Source organism: Pongo pygmaeus, chromosome 1 (genome assembly GCF_028885625.2).
Source record: "Pongo pygmaeus isolate AG05252 chromosome 1, NHGRI_mPonPyg2-v2.0_pri, whole genome shotgun sequence".
In the NCBI taxonomy this organism is placed as follows: Eukaryota; Metazoa; Chordata; class Mammalia; order Primates; family Hominidae; genus Pongo; species Pongo pygmaeus.
The window spans coordinates 203,296,656-203,316,873 of NC_072373.2; the positions used below are offsets into that span (position 1 = coordinate 203,296,656).

The window sequence follows — 20,218 nt, forward strand, 5'->3', positions numbered from 1 at the left end:
GCGCACACGCACTCACACACTGAGCCCTTCACAAAGGTACTACACAAACACTGGGGCACCGTTGTGCTGAGACACTATGGCACACAGACCTGCTCACACATGTTGACGCTGACACACGGCCATACTGGCACAAACATACAATGACATAGCACAAGGACCCACTGACATACACAGAGACACGCCATGGTACACAGACACACAATAAGGTCACACAAATCCACACATGCATGGACACACACATACTGACCCATGGTGAAAAAGACCCACAGGGACACTGTGGCCAGTCACACTGCCGCACCATGACCCTGAAAACCCAGAGAAAGGCAGAGGTGGGAGGGAGGCAACACTGATCCATGGTGACACCAGTGCCTGCAGTCACAGGCCTCGAGACTGGAAACCTGCAGGGACAGCAGAGGATCAGCCACACGCCCCCACCCCCCGCCAAACACACATCCAGAGAGCTCTGAGACAGGCAGGAGCCGGTTTGGCTCCTGACACAGCGAGATGCAGAGAGCCAGGCAGAGTGTGTGCACACCCAGGCATGCTCACACCCAGCCACAGCTGGGCTCACCTGGCTACACACAGGCACACATGCGCCCCTGTGTCCTCACACACAAACAGGCTTAGCTAGACACACACACACACACACACACACACACAAACGAATAGAAAGAAACGTGAAAAGTGCACATACCCATATGTATGACTGAAGACACCAAATCCAGGCACACACTTGAGCTGGCCTCACACATACACACACACAGCTGACCACAGCAGCCACAACTGAGCAAACGCGTGATCCCACACATGGACACGCTTAAGCCCACATGTACCCACACGGACATACAGAAATACAGAGAAGCACACGAACAGGCTAAATAGACCCAGGAACCCACATACAGGTATATTTACCCAGACAGCTGAGCCTTGACAGATATGCATTTGCACAGGCAGAATCTCGATCACACACATACAAATTCCCAGGCAACCAGAACCTGTAAGCAGTCCGTGAGGCCTGGTTCCCAGACCCCCTCTGGGCTCCAGTACAGACCTCGAGGAGGCAGACAAATGGGCAGGAAGCAGGGGGGTGGTGAGGAGGGCCATGGTTATTAAAGAAAACAAGAGACATAACTAGTTACTGATGGAGATAAGTAAACGCCAGCTGCATATACACCCTTGTGGAAATTCGCATCCACCATCACTCTGAACAGCACCTCTCACACCTGCATTGTCAATAACTTCTTTGCATTATAGTTTCCCCAGATGTTCCTCCCCATTCATAAGATCTCACTTATCCCATTTTATAGATGAGAAAACTGAGAGCCAGAAAAGTTAACTGACTTGCCCAGAGTCACACAGTTATGAAGGTTGAGCCAAGGACTGTCTGACTCCCAAAGGTCAGGTTCCTTCCACTATAGTATATGTGCATGTATATGCATGTGTGTCCATAGATGTGCAAAAACATTGCTTCTCAGTAGGAGCCTGGGGTTTCAAGAAACGGGTTTGGCTGGCGCAGTGGCTCACACCTGCAATCCCAGCACTTTGGGAGGCTGAGGCTGGAGGATTGCTTGAGCCCAGGAGTTCGAGACCAGCCTGGGCAAGATGGTGAGACCCTGTCCCTACAAAAAATTAAAAAAAAAAAAAAAAGCCAGGCATGGTGGTGTACACCTGTAGCCCCAGCTACTCGGGAGGCTGAGGTGGGAGGATCACTTGAGCCCAGAAATTCAAGGTGGCGGTGAGCTATGATCATGTCACTGCACTCCAACCTGGGCCACAAAACAAGATGAGGCCCTGTCTCTCTCTCTCTCTCTCTCTCCCTGTCTCTCTCTCTCTCTCTCTCTCTTTTTTTTTTTTTTTTTTTTTTTTTTTTTCAAAAAAAGAGAAGAGTCTCACAGTTCCCTGGTGGGATAATGGGATGAGGTTGGAGGTGGATGGGACTCCATGTAGGAGAGCTTCCTGGCTCAGTGTCCCTCTGCACCCTGCTGTCTGGCTGGCTTACCCTGTGTCCATGCTCATCTCTGTGGTGCTATGTTTGCTTCCACAGATGGGAGCTTGCCTGATTGTCAACCCATCGGCCTGGACCCCAGAGCCCACCCAGCTGAGCGTGTGCAGAGGGCCCCAAGTGCGGGGCGACGCTCAGGCTGTTGCAGAGACCACCCTGGAGATGCTGATGAAGACAGGCCTTTCGTGCTGAGCCCGGCCTATCTGCGCAGCCTGCTCAGGTAACAGTGTGCAGGGAAGTCAGGCTTGGGCCTGGGCCACCCCCAGGAAGTGGGGATCAGGGGAACTTGCCTCCCAGTCCCAACAGGGATCCCCTCCCAGCTTAGGTCAAAAAGAGCTTCTTTACAGAATCAAAACATATTAACCCAACATTTACTCAAACTCCCCATTATCCAGAAAGGGGAACTGAGGCTCATGGATATACAGTGAGTCCTACCTCCTAGCCTGAGGACTCTTCCCTGCGCCTTGATGACCTGAGAGAACTGGGAGGAGAAAGGGGTTGTGACAATGACCAGGACTCAGGGCAGAGGTGGAAACCAGAGTGCCTGATGTGTGCAGCTGCTGACCCCCCAGGACACCTCTCTACCGGAGTCTGTGGAAGCAGAGAACTGGGAGGCCAAGGTGAGGTGCTGGGAGGGCCTGGGTAGCCCAGGTATGCTAAGGTGCCCTTGCAGGACAGGGAGGGGGCGGGGGCAGTGGCAGGACCCACCTCCCTACTCCTGGCCCAGGTTAGCCCACCCAGGCTCAGGAGCTGCAGAGCCAGGTGAAGCTGCCCTGCCTTGCAGAGGCAACTCCCTGAACTGACACATGAAGCCTGCGGCTCCAGGAAGCTCCCTAGAGCTGAGCCTGCCTGGGGACCCCACCCAACTTCCAAAGGAGCATTCCTGGGGCCTGAGGTCTGGGGGTGGAGTCTCCTGGGATTGTAAGGGTGGGGAGGTACAGCTGTGGGAGGATGCGAGGCTGTGTATATCCGAATATAAATGTACAGGGCACTCAAGCTTGTGTGCAAGTAGGTGTGTGTGGAGGGCTCTGTCCTTCCATGCACATGGGGTAATATACAAGAGTTCTGTAAGTGGACTGGGCTGGGGAGTGTTCAAGGGCTGTGTATGTGGTACACGGAAGTATGAATATGCAGGATTCTGGGTGTGTACTGGGCAGGTGTGGGGATACTGTGTGTGCCACACTGGATGGCGTGTGTGCAAGGGTGCTAGTGTACACTGGAGAGATGTGTGTATAGACAAGATCTGAATACGCTGCGATGGTATGGTGTGTGCACACGGGGATCTGTGTGTACACTGGCTAAGTGTGTGCTCAGGGTTCTGGGTGCACAGTGGGAGTGATGTGCACATGTGGCTCCATTTGTGCTTTGGAGGTGGGTTGGGCAAGCCTTGAGCTGAGCTGGGCTAAGCAGTGCCCAGCCTTGTGGCCAAATCGCTGAAGTCACTTCCTTTCCAGCAGCAACTTTCCAGGAGGAGGAGTTCTTCAGACCTGGGCGGGGAGGGGGGGGCGTGGAACAAGGAGCTCTCTGGGGAAGGAGGTGGGCGGGGGTGAGAGGCTGCAGGGAGGGCCTAGTGGGGCTGGAGGAGGGGAGTCCTCCGGGAGACAGAAGGAAAGACAAGGACGGGAGTCTGGAAGGGCCAAGGGCAGGAGGGGAGGGGGGCGGAGCAGGGCGGGAAGCTTAGTCCCTGGGTGACCTCGGAGGGAGGAAGGGAGGGCCGCCGGCAGGGTGACCCTCGGGTCCAGCCAGAGCTGGCGGTGGCGCCCGCACACCTGGCACCCAGGGCAGGGGGCTGGCAGGGGGCGGTTCTGGGGCAGACCTGCTTGCCAGGTGCCCCGCTCCAGGGAGGAAGAGGGTGGGCGAGGGTTGCACAAAGGAGCTCTGTGTGGCTGAGGGTAGGGTGGGGTGGGGTGTGCAGTGCTGTGCTGTGCTGTGCTGTGGGGGGGCCCTGATGGCCCCAGGGGGCGGGGCAGGGCCAGCTCCCCTTGGGGGCATCAGTGGCTCCAAGGGGACACCTAGTGGCGAGGGAGAGTAGTGCATCTAGTTGGATGGCTGTTGGTGGGAGGTGGTGACTAGAAGCTGAGAGGAGGATAGATTAGAAGTCAAAAATTAGAACTGATGGTTGGGACTAGGACCGTTGTAGGAGGCTGCAAGGGAGGGGGCTGAATCTCTGGACACCAAAGAAGTTTGATTTGCAGAAGCCCAACCTAAATTCAGACACCAGCTTAATTGAATGAGATGGCTGTTTGTCCTTAAGGGCATAACTTAACCTCTCTGTGCCTCTATTTAAATGATGCCAAATGAGTGACAGCTGCCATTATTATTGCCATCATTGTTATTTGTATTATGATATTGTGCCTGGGATCAGGTTGAAAGATCTTCAGGTGTTACTGTGTGGGCAGGTAGGTGGCTGAAGGGAAGGAGGTGGAGAGAGGTGATGACTAGTCCCCGAGGGGCAGATCCTGAGAGATAAGGCCCCTGGAGGAAAAGGGAGGTGATGGGAAGGTCTCAGAGCAGCAGTAATGGCCCCTTTGATGCAGTGTTTTCCATTTGAGGACATCCCAGGGCCTTCAAACCAGGCTGGGAGGGAAATGGTGGGGGAGGAGGAGTGTGCAAGCTGGAGAGAGGGTCATGAGGCCGGAAGTGAGAGCTGGGGCTGGCAGCCTGGCTCCCCTGGGGAGGCAGTGGGTGGGGGAGGGGAAGGAGGGCTGGGGAAGGGGTGGGGTGGTCACAGCCACAGCTGAGGAGGGTGGGGCTGGGGACTCAAGGATGTGGGCTGGCGCTTCCCGGCACTGTGCACAGCAGGTTGGGGCCCCCAGCCCCCTCCCAACCGGCTGGTGTCCCTATGGGCAAGCTCAGACACACTGACCCAACAGCAGACAGGCAGACAGAAGTACCCCTTTGACTTTGTCCACAGACCAGGGCTAGGTGGTACCCTTGGGAGGGGTCCAAGAGAATGGCCGCCGGGGTGTGGTGAGGAGGGGAGCCAGCTGCTTCCCTCAGATCCTGGAGGCTGCAAAAGACAGCAGTGGCCAGCCTCAGGAGGCCTGGCAGGAGGACGTGCCCAGAGGTCTTCACGGGTGGGTTGAACAGAAGCCACCACCGGAGAGGAGGTTTTTCTCTTCTGCCAAGATCACACCCTCAGGCCCCAGCTGGGAGGTCTCCAGAGCGGGGAAGGCTCGGCTAGCTTGACCCTCAGTAAGGGAGGAAAGGAGGGGGCTTCTGGTGGGCATCTCCAAGTGGGTGCCAGGAGCCACGGCACAACCACACTGTTGGAAATTGGACTTGGAGGTTCCAGAGTCTGATACCCTTTTCTCGTTTGTGAGGGTGTCACCCACTGTCCTCCCTGTGAGGGCAACAGTGCTCCAAGTTCTTGGACTAGAGAGATCCTGACCTGGGAGGGGCCAGGTCCACAGCCGGGCCTGGGAGAGAGCAAAGTAGGTGGGACCAGTAGGTGGGACAACGAGGAGCAGCTGAGTCCTGGAACCTGCGGAGAGAGAAGGAACAGTGGATACAGGGATGTTCCACCTGGGTGGGCAACCAAAGGGCCCCTTCCTGTGCCATTTTGTGTCCTCGGACAAAGTCTCTTTCCCTCTTCAGGTCTCAGTTTCCTCATCTGTAAAATGGGAGGGACATGAGATGGCTAGAAAGTGTCCCCACTGGGGTAGCTGGTTAAAAATACAGATTCCCAGATGTCCCTTCACATCTATGAGTCACATTCCCCTGGACTAGGGCCTGGGTATCTGGAATGTTACACAGCTCCCCCAGGCCCAGGCTTTGGAAGCCAATGGGTTAGATAATTTTAAGGTTCCTCCCAGCCTTAAATTAGACCACGGCGCTAGAAGGAGCATTTTCAGAAGTGGCTGAAGGATTGTTACAGGAGCTGGGAGTGGAAGGAGGCTTTGGACTTAAGGCAGAATTAGAAATCCTGCCACTTAGCAGCTATGTGACTTCAGGCAAGTTACACATCCACTCTTGAGCCAGTTTCCCCTGTAACATGGGGATAATAAATCATGCCTCCCAGGCTGCTGTGAGAATTCAGTGGGTCATAGATGTGTAGGTGCTTTGTAGATTGCAAATCGCCATCCCCCAAAGGGGAGCAGAGAAGTGTCTCTTTCTACTTTATCCTGTCCCCAAGTCAGCTCTGCAGTCTTCCTGTGGGGTGACAGCGCTGGTAGGTGGGGAGAATCTACATGGGTCTGTGGCACACAGGTCCCAGGGATCCAGTACTAGATCAGAGCCAAACATTAGGCAGTGGCCAAGGTCAGTCTTTAAGACCCTCACAGTGTTGGGGTCCATTCAGCTCCCTGCTCCCTGAGATCCTGGCTCCTGGGATCAGCCATGGCCCTGAGTCCTCAGGCTTCTTTGGGAGTCAGACATGCCTGGATCTAAATCCCAGCTCTGCCCTGACCAGCTCAGGGAGTCAGTCGGTAAATATTTATGTAGCATTCATAGCCCAGGCCCTAGGGTCAGGCAATACAGCGATAAACAAGACAGACGTGATCCCTGCTCCTGAGGAGCCCACACTCTTGTGGGGGACACACTAAACAGCCAGTCACACAAGTAATTGATTATAGTTGCGATAAATACTATGAAGGTGAAATACATAGGGCTCTGAGAGGATGTAGCAGGGACCAGGACAAGGCCAGAGGTAGGATGGAGCAGCAGTTTTTCTGATGAAGGTGGAAGAAGGACCAGAGAATGTCCCTTTTCACATTCTTAGGTCCCTCCCTCAGCATCCTTCTTGGGTCTGGAGAAGAAGAAAGAGCCTCAAGGGAAAAGGCAGAGTTGATTGCTCTGCGTACCTCATTTGTGTGTTTTCATTCATTCAACAAACTTTTTTAATTTAATGTTTTGGAGAAAGGATCTCACTCTGCTGCCCAGGCTGGAGAACAATGGCACAATCATAGCTCAGAGCAGCCAGCCTCAACCTCCTGGGCTCAAGTGATCCTCCCACCTCAGCCTCTTGAGTAGCTGGGACTACAGGTGTGCACCACCATGCCCAGCTAATTTTTAAATGTTTGTAGGGACGGGGTCACGCTATGTTACACAAGCTGGTCTCGAACTCCTGGACTCAAGCGATCCTCCTGCCTCAGCCTCCCAAAGTGCTGGGATTACAGGTGTGAGCCCCTGCGCCTGGCCAAACAGCTGTTTTTTTTAAACGCTGCTGTAGGCCATGTGCTGTTCTGAGTGTTGGGAAATACATATAGTGGTGAATAGGACAGATATCCTTGCTTTTATGGTGTTTACCATCTTCCAGGGGATAGTTTCTGTAAGACTGGGGAGGATAATCCTATTGATCTCATGTTTGTCTGGGGAATTTGATGAGATAATCTATATAAAGTGCTTGGCCCAGTGTTTGGCAACAGAAAATGTCCCCAGACTATGGGCTTTTATTGTTGACTCCCGGTGTGATTGCTCTGACCTCAGGCATCTTTACTTTTTCTTTGCAGCTCTTATCCCACTAGTAATTAAGTCATTTATAATGATCTGATCAGTGTCTGTCTGTCCAGTCCTTGTCCAAAGTAGGTAGTTTATAACTAATGAGTGTATGAATGAATGATGTTACTTTTATCTCTGAGCCTCCATTTCTTCATCTGCAAAATGGGGTTATTAATAGCCCCTACCTCACAGGATTGGTATGAAGAATTAAATGAAACGATGCCTGGACAGCTTCCAGCCCAGTACCTGGCGCGCAGTAGGTGCTCACTAAACCTGAGCTGCGATGGTCCTTTCCAGGCGCTGTCCACGCCCCGAGGCCTGGGCTCAGGCCGAAGTTGCTCCACAGCACCCCCAGCTGACAGCCAGCGACTGGCAGAGCCCCCAGGCACGGGGGCCCTCTCTCTTCCAGGTCAGCCGGGTGTCTGCGCTGGACAGAGCGCTGAGGGAGCCGGGGGTGGTACCTGGAGGAGGCCAGGCCGTTGGGCAGGGGTTGAGCTGTGGCCACCAGACCATTTGGGGAATTCAGATCTATTGCCCGTCTTGTTGCCCACAGAGATCTCCAGTGTGACAGCCCAGGCGGCAGAGCCGAGGGTGAGTGGTGGGGGTTCTTCTGGAGCCCTTTGGGGGTAAGAAGGAGGGAGGCCGTGCCCTTGTTAGAACTTCCTGGTCTTCTCCTTAAGTTTGATCACCCTGCTGATGTGCTTCCCTCTCAAAGGCAGGGGTCCTGTTCTTCCTGAGTGCATAGCCAGATTCCCAAAGGGGATGAGCTGTCAATAAGTGAAACTGGGCCGGGCGTGGTGGCTCACGCCTGTAATCCCAGTACTTTGGGAGGCCGAGGCAGGTGGATCATCTGAGGTCAGGAGCTCGAGACCAGCCTGGCCAACTTGGTGAAACCCCGTCTCTACTAAAATACAAAAATGAGCCAGGCATGGTGGCGCATGCCTGTAATCCCAGGTACTTGGGAGGCTGACACCTGAGAATCGCTTGCACTAGGAGGCGGAGGTTGCAGTGAGCTGAGATCACGCTGCTTCACTCTAGCCTGGGCGACAGAGTGAGACTCTCTTTCAAAAAAAAAAAAAAAAAAAGTGAAACTAGGCCCATGAGGGGCTCACTATAGACATGGTGGTTTGAGAAAAGCTGGGAGTCAGCAAGGGGATTGGGCTTGGGGTGGGGAGGGGAGCTTGGTAAGGAGATGAGACCTCAGGAGGGAGGGGTCCAAGAGCTCATCGAGGATATGGGAAGCTGATGAGGATGTAGGTGTTCAATAAGGGCCCTCCTGCTCTTCCTGCCTGGCAGGTCCTGGTCCCGGCTTCTCGCACCCTCATGTCAGCCCCGGCCCCGCCCGGCGGCCTGCGGAGGACAAGGTCAGGATGCGTGTGAAGCCCCAGGGCCTGGTGGTGACTTCCAGTGCCGTGTGCAGCTCTCCTGACTACCTCCGGGAACCCAAGTACTACCCCGGCGGCCCCCCCACCCCCCGGCCCCTGCTTCCCACCCGGCCCCCTGCCAGCCCACCCGACAAGGCCTTCTCCACCCACGCCTTCTCCGAGAACCCACGCCCACCCCCACGCCGGGACCCCAGCACCCGGCGCCCACCAGTGCTTGCCAAGGGGGACGACCCGCTGCCCCCACGGGCAGCCCGTCCTGTCTCACAGGCCCGCTGCCCCACACCGGCCGGAGACAGCAGCAGCTCCCGACGCTGCTGGGACAACGGGCGGGTGAACCTGCGACCAGTGGTGCAGCTGATTGACATCATGAAGGACCTGACACGCCTCTCCCAGGACCTGCAGCACAGTGGTGTACACCTGGACTGTGGCGGGCTCCGACTGAGCCGCCCGCCTGCACCGCCACCCGGCGACCTACAATACAGCTTCTTCTCCTCACCCAGTTTGGCCAACAGCATCCGTAGCCCTGAGGAGCGGGCCACCCCACACGCCAAGTCGGAGCGGCCCAGCCACCCCCTCTACGAGCCTGAGCCTGAGCCTAGGGACAGTCCCCAGCCTGGCCAAGGCCATAGTCCTGGAGCCACGGCTGCGGCCACGGGTCTGCCCCCAGAGCCTGAGCCAGACAGCACTGATTACTCAGAACTTGCTGACGCTGACATCCTTAGTGAGCTGGCCTCCCTCACTTGCCCAGAGGCCCAGCTGCTAGAGGCCCAGGCCCTCGAGCCACCATCGCCCGAGCCGGAGCCTCAGCTCCTGGACCCCCAGCCCCGCTTCCTGGACCCGCAGGCACTAGAGCCGCTCGGGGAAGCTCTGGAGCTGCCACCCCTGCAACCTCTTGCTGATCCTCTGGGGCTGCCGGGCCTGGCTCTCCAGGCCCTGGACACCCTGCCTGACTCCTTGGAGTCGCAGCTGCTTGACCCCCAGGCACTCGACCCCCTGCCCAAGCTGCTTGACGTCCCAGGTCGCCGTCTGGAGCCCCAGCAGCCCCTGGGGCACTGCCCACTGGCCGAGCCCTTGCGCCTGGACTTGTGCTCACCGCACGGCCCCCCCGGGCCTGAGGGTCACCCCAAGTACGCCTTGCGGCGCACTGATAGGCCAAAGATCCTGTGTCGCCGGCGGAAAGCCGGACGGGGGCGCAAGGCAGACGCCGGACCCGAGGGCCGCCTACTACCCCTGCCTATGCCCACGGGGCTGGTGGCCGCCCTGGCCGAACCCCCACCGCCTCCTCCACCCCCTGCCCTGCCAGGCCCAGGCCCGGTCTCAGTCCCAGAGTTGAAGCCGGAATCTTCCCAGACCCCAGTGGTCTCTACCCGCAAAGGCAAGTGCCGGGGCGTGCGGCGCATGGTGGTGAAGATGGCCAAGATCCCCGTATCGCTGGGGCGGCGGAACAAGACCACATACAAAGTGTCTTCCTTGAGCAGCAGCCTGAGCGTGGAGGGCAAGGAGCTGGGCCTGCGCGTGTCGGCTGAGCCCACCCCGCTGCTGAAGATGAAGAACAACGGGCGGAACGTGGTAGTGGTCTTCCCACCCGGTGAGATGCCCATTATTCTCAAGCGTAAGCGCGGCCGCCCTCCTAAGAACCTGCTGCTGGGTCCCGGCAAGCCCAAGGAGCCAGCTGTGGTGGCGGCCGAGGCAGCCACTGTGGCAGCGGCCACCATGGCCATGCCAGAGGTGAAGAAACGACGGCGGCGGAAGCAGAAGCTGGCATCTCCCCAGCCATCCTATGCAGCAGACGCCAACGACAGCAAGGCCGAGTACTCAGACGTCCTGGCCAAGCTGGCCTTCCTGAACCGCCAGAGCCAGTGCGCTGGACGGTGCTCACCGCCCCGCTGCTGGACACCCAGTGAGCCAGAGTCGGTGCACCAGGCCCCCGACACCCAGAGCATCTCCCACTTCCTGCATCGTGTGCAGGGCTTCCGGCGGCGTGGGGGCAAAGCAGGCGGTTTTGGTGGCCGGGGTGGGGGCCATGCGGCCAAGTCAGCCCGATGCTCCTTCAGTGACTTCTTTGAGGGCATTGGCAAGAAAAAGAAGGTGGTGGCTGTGGCAGCCGCTGGGGTCGGGGGCCCTGGCCTTACCGAGTTGGGGCACCCACGCAAACGGGGCCGGGGGGAGGTAGACGCTGTGACTGGGAAGCCAAAGCGCAAGAGACGGTCCCGGAAGAATGGGACTCTGTTCCCAGAGCAGGTGCCCAGTGGCCCAGGCTTTGGGGAGGCAGGCGCTGAGTGGGCCGGGGATAAGGGTGGTGTCTGGGCCCCTCACCATGGGCACCCAGGTGGGCAAGCTGGCCGAAACTGTGGGTTTCAGGGGACCGAGGCCCGGGCCTTTGCCTCCACTGGGCTGGAGAGTGGAGCCTCAGGCCGTGGCAGCTACTACAGCACGGGCGCACCCTCAGGCCAGACCGAGCTCAGCCAGGAGCGCCAAAACCTCTTCACCGGCTACTTTCGCTCGCTGCTCGATTCGGATGACTCCTCCGATCTCTTGGACTTTGCCCTCTCAGCCTCTCGCCCAGAGTCCCGGAAGGCATCGGGCACCTATGCAGGGCCACCCACCAGCGCCCTGCCTGCCCAGCGGGGCCTGGCCACCTTCCCTAGCCGGGGAGCCAAGGCCAGCCCCGTGGCAGTGGGTAGCGGCGGGGCTGGGGCGGACCCCTCCTTCCAGCCTGTCCTGTCTGCGCGCCAGACCTTCCCACCAGGACGGGCAGCAAGCTATGGGCTAACTCCAGCCACTTCAGACTGCCGGGCAGCCGAGACCTTCCCCAAGCTGGCTCCCCCACCCTCAGCCGTGGCCCGCTCACCTACCACCCACCCGCCTGCCAACACCTACCTGCCCCAGTATGGCGGCTATGGGGCTGGACAAAGCGTATTTGCCCCAACTAAGCCCTTTACAGGCCAGGACTGCGCTAACAGCAAGGACTGCAGCTTCGCCTATGGCAGCGGCAACAGCCTCCCTGCCTCACCCAGCAGCGCCCACAGCGCCGGCTATGCCCCACCGCCTACCGGGGGCCCCTGCCTGCCACCAAGCAAGGCCTCCTTCTTCAACAGCTCTGAGGGGGCCCCCTTCTCTGGTTCAGCCCCCACGCCCCTGCGCTGTGACAGCCGGGCCAGCACAGTCTCCCCCGGTGGCTACATGGTGCCCAAGGGCACCACAGCCTCTGCCACCTCTGCAGCCTCTGCCGCCTCCTCCTCCTCCTCCTCCTTCCAGCCCTCGCCCGAGAACTGTCGGCAGTTTGCGGGGGCTTCTCAGTGGCCTTTCCGGCAGGGCTATGGAGGCCTGGACTGGGCCTCAGAGGCCTTTAGTCAGCTCTACAATCCCAGTTTTGACTGCCACGTCAGCGAGCCCAACGTGATCCTGGACATCTCCAACTACACACCGCAGAAGGTGAAGCAGCAGACGGCTGTGTCGGAGACGTTCTCCGAGTCATCCTCCGACAGCACCCAGTTCAATCAGCCGGTCGGTGGCGGGGGGTTTCGGCGTGCCAACAGCGAGGCCTCAAGTAGTGAGGGCCAGTCGAGCCTGTCCAGCCTGGAGAAACTGATGATGGACTGGAACGAGGCATCATCTGCCCCCGGCTACAACTGGAACCAGAGTGTCCTCTTTCAGAGTAGCTCCAAGCCGGGCCGTGGACGGCGGAAGAAGGTGGACCTGTTCGAGGCCTCACATCTGGGCTTCCCGACATCCGCCTCTGCCGCTGCCTCAGGCTACCCATCCAAACGGAGCACCGGGCCCCGGCAGCCGCGAGGTGGACGGGGCGGTGGGGCCTGCTCAGCCAAGAAGGAGCGGGGTGGCGCAGCGGCCAAAGCCAAGTTCATCCCCAAGCCACAGCCGGTCAACCCACTGTTCCAGGACAGTCCTGACCTCGGCCTGGACTACTATAGCGGGGACAGCAGCATGTCACCACTGCCCTCACAGTCGAGGGCCTTCGGCGTGGGAGAGCGAGACCCCTGTGACTTCATAGGACCCTACTCCATGAACCCGTCCACGCCTTCCGACGGCACCTTTGGCCAAGGCTTCCACTGCGACTCGCCCAGCCTGGGTGCTCCCGAGCTTGATGGCAAGCATTTCCCACCGCTGGCCCACCCGCCCACGGTGTTTGACGCTGGCCTGCAGAAGGCATACTCGCCCACCTGCTCACCTACACTGGGCTTCAAGGAAGAGCTGCGGCCACCGCCCACAAAGCTGGCTGCCTGCGAGCCCCTCAAGCATGGGCTCCAGGGGGCCAGCCTGGGCCACGCAGCTGCAGCCCAGGCCCACCTGAGCTGCCGGGACCTGCCGCTGGGCCAGCCCCACTATGATTCCCCCAGCTGCAAGGGCACAGCATATTGGTACCCTCCAGGCTCAGCTGCCCGCAGCCCGCCCTATGAAGGCAAGGTGGGTACAGGGCTGCTGGCTGACTTCCTGGGCAGGACGGAGGCCGCGTGCCTCAGTGCCCCTCACCTGGCTAGCCCACCAGCCACGCCCAAGGCCGACAAGGAGCCACTGGAAATGGCCCGGCCCCCTGGCCCACCCCGGGGCCCTGCTGCAGCCGCTGCTGGCTATGGCTGCCCACTCCTTAGTGACTTGACCCTGTCCCCTGTGCCGAGGGACTCGCTGCTGCCCCTGCAGGACACCGCCTACAGGTACCCAGGCTTTATGCCCCAGGCGCATCCTGGCCTGGGTGGGGGCCCCAAGAGCGGCTTCCTGGGGCCCATGGCGGAACCTCACCCCGAGGACACATTCACCGTCACGTCCCTGTAGTGCCAACTGAAGTGCCGACTGGACCGCGAGGTTTTGTTCCTGGGTGAGTCTGGGGATGTGGGCGCGGTGGGCAGAGGCCTGGGGGTGGGAAGAGGACATCAGAGCTTAGGCGAGGACAGAGGTATGGAGTGCAGGAAGCAAATGCAGGATTTAAGGGCAAGGCTGGGGACTGAGAGCAGGGTGTAGGGATTCAGGATTCGCTGTTGCGGACAGTCTCAGGAGGAGATGGGGTGCTTGGGCTGGGAACTCAGCAGGGGGCTTGAACGTTCAGGGGGTCTTGTGAATTGAAATGGCCAGAGGACTATACACTGGATGGGGCCCTGTAGTTTGGTTCATTAAGCTTTCAATTCTTTGTTCATGCTATGTCTTGGGCAGGAAGTGAGTCTTTCCCAGGAAATACGCTGATAAGGGTGGGCATTTGTATCGCCCTGTGTGAGACAGGTGAAGGGAGAAGCAGGTTGGACGGTCGTCTACCCAGGGCCTATCCAGAGGACCAGCCCTGCCGGCACCCCCATTTCCCTGGGAGCTTCACTGATTCTAAGAGGCAGCCTGGTGAGGGCCAGGCCAAGAGTGGCCAGTATGGCGTGGTCACACACTCTGCAAGGGCTTCACAGAATGGCCCAAAATGTCCTCTCTTGGCCTCCCAAGGTACCCCCAAAGGCTATTTTCCAACATCTTTGGTCTGAGATAGGCTAGGTGTGGCCAGGAGCATGTGGGGTAGGGACCCAGAAGTGGAGAAGGGGTGCTGGGGTCCCACTGTCCCTGCAACAGTGAGGCTATCTTCAGGCAAAGGTATTTTGACCCTAGAAAAGCCAGTCCCTTTCCTGAAGCCAAAGGCTTTTCTGAGAGTTCAGTTAAAGAGTGTTAAATGTTTTGACACTGTTTTTATCAGGTACTGTGATCTCATTAGTTGGAGTCAGTTTTAGTATTCTCAAGATTTGGTGTTTTAAAAAGGGAAAATAAAAGACAGAAAATGCCCCCAAAATGATCAAAGGGAACAAAGTTGAAGGAGCCATCTTCTTGAAGAACAGCCTGCTCCAGAAATACAGCCGCCACTGGCCCCACTTTTGGACAACAGATCTGTCACAAAATTGGCCCAGATGTGGTGGTTGGTGGTGGGGCAGGCTGGGGGCATGCCTGCGTCCCTCACCCTTCACCTCTGCTGCCACTGAAGCTTCCTGGGAGTTTCTCTTCCTGGAGGAGTAGCTGGGCTCCTGGAAAGTCCCATCCGTGCTCTGGGAGGCCATTCAAGGCCAGAGTGACTCAGGGTCCTGAAGTCATGTCAGTGGAAACTTGTTGCCCCCTCTCTGCCAGCCCCCAGCTCCCCTGGTGCCTGAAGGTGACAAACGGCAGCATGCAGGAGTCAGGAGGCCTCCGGGAGGACCATTCCCAGATTGGCCACCAACTTGCCACATGCCCTCGACCAAGCTTTTACCCCTCTCTGGGCCTCAGTTTCCCCATCTTTTCAAGGAAATTTACTTTGATAATGCTTTTGCCCCTCTCTGGGCCTCAGTTTCCCCATCTTTTCCAGGAAATTTACTTTGATAATCCCTTAGGCTCTCGCAGCTCTGCATGGCAGAGACAATGAAGCAAACTTTTTTTTTTTTTTTTTGGCAGCATCTTTTCCTTCCTAATGAAGCCAGGCCAAGATTAAAATGGCCTTCCATTCCCCATGCAAGCAGCAGAGCCTCAGATCTGAAGCAGGCCAGGGAGAAGCTGCTTAGGGTTTAAAATGTCAAACTCTTGATCCTTCTCACTGGCGGGGAGATGTCTCATGGATAATCCAGAAATGTGAAATAATCCAAAAACCGTTCCTCCCAGGCTCTGGATGGGAAAATGGACGGGTGTGGGGGCTGGGTGTTTGGGCAGGTCACAGCTCAGTGAAATACATAATGGAACCACCCAGTGAGGCCTGAACGCAGGAGGAACTGGGATGCCATCCAACCCCACATTCTGGCCCTGCTCCCCACTCAGGGCTGGGAGTTAACTGTGCTGTCCTCAAACCAATGCATTCCATTGTTCTAGAGACATCTGTCCAGCACCCACTAGAAGCCAGGCATTGGGGGCACCACAGTGAACACCACAAATGAGGTACTGGTCTTCAGGGGGCTTCCCATTTAGAGGGAAAGACAGCAAACAGTGGCATTAAGCATGTGATGATTCCAGCTATAGGAAGCACCGTACAAAAGAAAAAAGCTAGAAGCTTGTGAGCGCACACAGCGTGCTGACCGGACCTTGAAGCTGAGGCCTGAGGAATGATGGGGCTGGACAGCTGGCAGGGAGGGGGAAGAACATTCTGGGCAGAGGGAACAGCAGTGTGGAAAGCCTAGAGGCCGGAAGGGGCTCAGCTTTGAGAAACTGCCTATGGGAAGGCAGTAAAGCTAAGTGAGGGGATGAGGCAGGCGAGGCCAGATCACACGGGGCATTAGAAGGAGTCTGAATTTCATTCCCAGACACATGGGGATCCACTGAAGAGTTCCCTGCCGGAATTCCCCAGGCCACCGTGGAGCAGGGCTAGTGTTGAAGCAGGGAGACCAGCTGCAGTAGTCCACACACGCAGCGATGATGGCCCAGGCCAGGTGGTGGGAGGGCTGCCCCCTCTCGCTATCTAAGATGACCCATAGGCTCTAGGGCAACCCCCCAGTGCCAGGGGATGATCAAAATCACCACGGGAATGAGAAAGAGTTGGAGATACAGAGGAGAGTGGCAAGGAAAAAGAGTTCATAGAGGGAGTTGCCACTCTCAACAGAGGGCTTAAGCAGAGAGGACAAGGACACGCTCATTCACCAATAGCAGTGAGCAGTTTTGACGCCAGGCACTGGAGAAGCAGCAGTTGAGCTTAGTTTCCCAACTTGAGCCCCTGTGTGTCCATCCAGTGCTGGGTACTGGGGAGACAAAGCAGACATGACCCCTGTCCTCCAGTTCAGCCTCCACCCCAGGAAACTAAAACAAATACACAAAGAACCTGAAAACAGCTGGTAGAGAGTGGCAGGTGCCCAGAGGCAGTGAGAAACAAAGATTTGCTGGACAGCTGGGTGTTGTGGTCAGAAGTCAGCCCTCTGCCCCCTTGATGAAAAAAGGGACATTTGTGCTGGGACCTTTATGTAACGCTGCCTCACTGACCCTTCACAGCAGACTATGAGGTGGGATGTGTCTCCCCACCACAACCCCCTGCCTCCCGCCCTATCCCACATTAGAGTTGAGGAAATGGGTGCAGCTCCGAACCTTGCCCAGGGGATCCATTAGCAAATAGTGGAGCCAGGATTAGAACCCAGTACTGTCCCTCCTGAGCCTGGGTGCTCTGCCATATGGCTGCCTCTCGTCTCCCCATGCCTGATTCCCCATCTGCAAAAGGATAGGTTGGATTGGACAATCCCTACACTTTTTTTTTGTTTGTTTGTTTTTTTTGAGATGGAGTCTCACTGTGTCGCCCAGGCTGGAATGCAGTGGCACGATCTCGGCTCACTGCAGCCTCTGCCTCCTGGGTTCAGGCGATTCTCCTGCCTCAGCCTCCTGTAGCTGGGATTACAGGGGCGCACCACCGTGCCCAGCTAATTTTTTTGTATTTTTAGTAGAGACGGGGTTTCACCACATTGGTCAGGCTGTTCTCGAACTCCTGACCTTGTGATCCACCTGCCTCGGCCTCCCAAAGTGCTGGGATTACAGGTGTGAGCCACCGCGCCCAGCCCAATCCCCACAACTCTTGCTGGGTCTGACATCTTAAATGGATTTTGAGGTTCTGTGGAAGAAGCTGCACTGGAGCTCAACCTTCAAGAATAGGCAAGGTTTGGACACATGGAGACCGGGGGAAGGGCATTCTGGGCAGAGGGAGCTGTGGGCAAAGGCAGGTCACATCCCAATGTGGATTAGAAGATAAAAACTCAGAGGAGACAGAATGGGGAATGTGGGGCCCGACTGATCTCAGAGCTGTGCCTGATGGGACAGGGAACAGAACGGGTCAAGCAAGGAGGGGGCCTTGGCCCTGTGCAGACATCTTCTCTGGGCCTCTAGATGGAAAGTACAGCCAGACAGACTGGCTCCACGTTGGGCCCGGTGGGCTAAAGATCGACCCTATCAGACCCTGGGGACAGGGGTGGGAGGGTACGAAGGGCCCTCCAAGGTGTTCAGGAATCTTGAGTCACTCTCCCCTCCCTGCTCTCTCTCAGGCCTGACCTGAGGCCAAGAGAAATGTCACAGGTCCTCCAAGGTTAACACCGGCTGGGGCCTGACCGAAGCAGGAAGCAGTTTCCAAGGCCACCATCCAGCTGGGGTCAGCAGGCATGCCCGGGCCTGGGCCAGGCCGCAGCTGCTCTGGGCTTTGTCTCTTCGTGTCTTGAAACCTCGAGAGGTCACTTGATCTTGCCTGTGACTCTGAGCAAGAGGCCTTACGTCAGGGCCCAGCCAGTCCTGCCCTGACTCTTCTGGCACAAGTTCTTCCCCACACTCTCTGAGGCCATCCTCCCTCTGATCCTATCTCTTGCCACTCCTGCAGCCATGTTTAGGCCAGGCCTTGTTCCGAGCCCTCATTTCCTGAAAATGTAACCTCTCCATGATCATACCGACTCACCCTCCTTCTTTCTTATCTTCCCACGTCCCAGAGCAGGGCCACGGAACTGGAGGGTGGTGGCTGGGAGCCTGCCTGTGGACACAGATAGGCCTCTATGCACAACCCAGTTCCATCCCTTACCAGCTAGGTGACCTGGTGAGTCATGTCACCTGATGAGTCACGTCACCTCTCTGTGTCTCTTGTGAGAATTAAATGAGATTACACGTGAAGCCCTTGGCCAGGTCCCTGGTACACAGTGAGCACGTAGTCAGTGGCTGGTGATGGGTAGGTAAATACCCCGCAGAGGCTGAACTCCGGGGCCTCTGGCCAGCCTGTGTGAGTCACACCCCTCCAACCCTCGCCTCTTGTACCTTCACGCAGGACCACAGAGCCGGCCCTCCCTCGCCTGTGCCCCTCCTAGGAAGGAGCTTGTATTCTAGTGTGGATTTGGGGCCTTGGGGGAAGCTTTGTGATAGCACCTAGTTCTTTGCTTTAGCAATTGGGCCGAGTCCTCCCTGGAGGACCGAAGGACAAAATGACCCGGCTCAGCTAGAAACGCTGTCATCACAGTTATGCACACCAATCCTTTCCCCCACTGCAAATATGAAAAATATTTTCTTGTGACTGTAATATGTCATGATTTTTCCCCTGGCAGTTGTGCCGTCTTTGTCAGCATAACTTTTGCTGCCATAGTGCACTGCGTTTGTGCTGGAAGGCTGGGGGAAGTAGATGAATTCTGTGTTCACACACATGAGCTAGTGACCTGCTTGGGGCCAGGCATTGTATCCAGTGCTGCGGGTATCACTGAGCAAGACACACAGTGCCCTGCCCCCACAGGGCTTGCAGCCTTTTACAGGTGTTTGTTTAAAACCTCCTTGCCAGGCGCGGTGGCTCACGCCTGTAATCCCAGCACTTTGGGAGGCCGAGGGAGGAGGATCACCTGAGGTCGGGAGTTCGAGACCAGCCTGGCTAACGTGGCAAAACCCCGTCTCTACTAAAAATACGAAAATTAGCCGGGCATGATGGCAGGTGCCTATAGTGCCAGCTACTCGGGAAGCTGAGGCAGGAGAGCTGCTTGATCCCAGGAGGCGGAGGTTGCAGTGAGCCAGTATCACACCACTGCACTCCAGCCTGGGTGATGAGCAAAAACTCTGTCTAAAAAAAAAAACAAACAAACAAAAAAAAAAAAAAAACCTCCACATGGGCCGGGCACAGTGGCTGATGCCTGTAATTCCAGCACTTTCGGAGGCCGAGGTGGGCAGATCACTTGAGGCCAGGAGTTTGAGACCAGCCTGGCCAACATGGTGAAACCCCGTCTCTACTAAAAACACAAAAGTTAGCCAGTTGTGGTGGTGTGTGCCTGTAGTCCCAGCTACATGGGAGGCTGAGGCAGGAGAATTGCTTGAACCCGGGAGCCGGAGGTTGCAGTGAACTATGATCGCACCACTGCACTCCAGCCTGGGTGACAGAGCAAGACTCCATCTCAAAAAAAATAAAAAATTTTAAAAAAAAATCCTCCACATGAGCATCACTCTCTAGAACAGAGCCTGGGACACTCCCATGAGAAGGATCAGGGACCACTCTCTAAAACCGTTGTGAGCAGGGCAGACAGCAGGAGATTTCTGGAGGCAGGAAATGGGTCTTGACAAATTTGAGACTTCAGAGGCTTTAGCTCTAGCTCAGCCACCTAGGTTTCTGGCCCAACTCCCTCCCTGCTCCAGGCACGCACCCCACCCCCAGCCCCCCAGTTCATTCTCCCCATTATGACCACCAAAGTGCTTGGGTTTTTTGTTTTTGTTTTTGTTTTTTTTTTTTAGCATTTTTAGATACACAGTGTCTGGAGTCCCTAAAATATTTATTGGATGAATTGATTAAAACACATCTGCTCCTGTGACTCCATTGCTCTACACCTTCTGATTGCTTCCTTCCCTCTCCAGCCTCCTTCCTTGCCTATAAAATCAAGGCCCAGCTTCCCAGCATGGTATTCAAGGTATTCCAGGCTTCCGTCCTGGCACCCAACCTTTTTTTCAGCCCCAATCTTCCTCACACACACCC

At 56.9% G+C, this 20,218-nt stretch overlaps 1 protein-coding gene across 15 annotated transcripts in view; it reads left to right on the forward strand.

The window, feature by feature from the left end:
- The window catches only part of AHDC1 (AT-hook DNA binding motif containing 1), a 69,833-nt gene that overhangs the window by 43,287 nt on the left and 6,328 nt on the right, over positions 1-20,218 (forward strand). For 5 of the 15 annotated variants that reach the window (XM_063667180.1, XM_054498681.2, XM_063667205.1 and 2 more), the window contains exons 3-7: positions 2,045-2,222; positions 2,398-2,622; positions 7,739-7,850; positions 7,995-8,032; positions 8,738-13,660. In XM_063667180.1, the coding sequence (XP_063523250.1) occupies positions 8,812-13,617 (4,806 nt within the window). In that variant the 5' untranslated portion in view covers positions 2,045-2,222; positions 2,398-2,622; positions 7,739-7,850; positions 7,995-8,032; positions 8,738-8,811 and the 3' untranslated portion in view covers positions 13,618-13,660. Of the gene's footprint in view, positions 1-1,307; positions 1,398-2,044; positions 2,223-2,397; positions 2,623-7,619; positions 7,851-7,994; positions 8,033-8,737; positions 13,661-20,218 lie in introns of all 15 variants that reach the window. The other 10 variants (XM_054498645.2, XM_054498690.2, XM_063667231.1 and 7 more) reach the window with 4 other exon arrangements.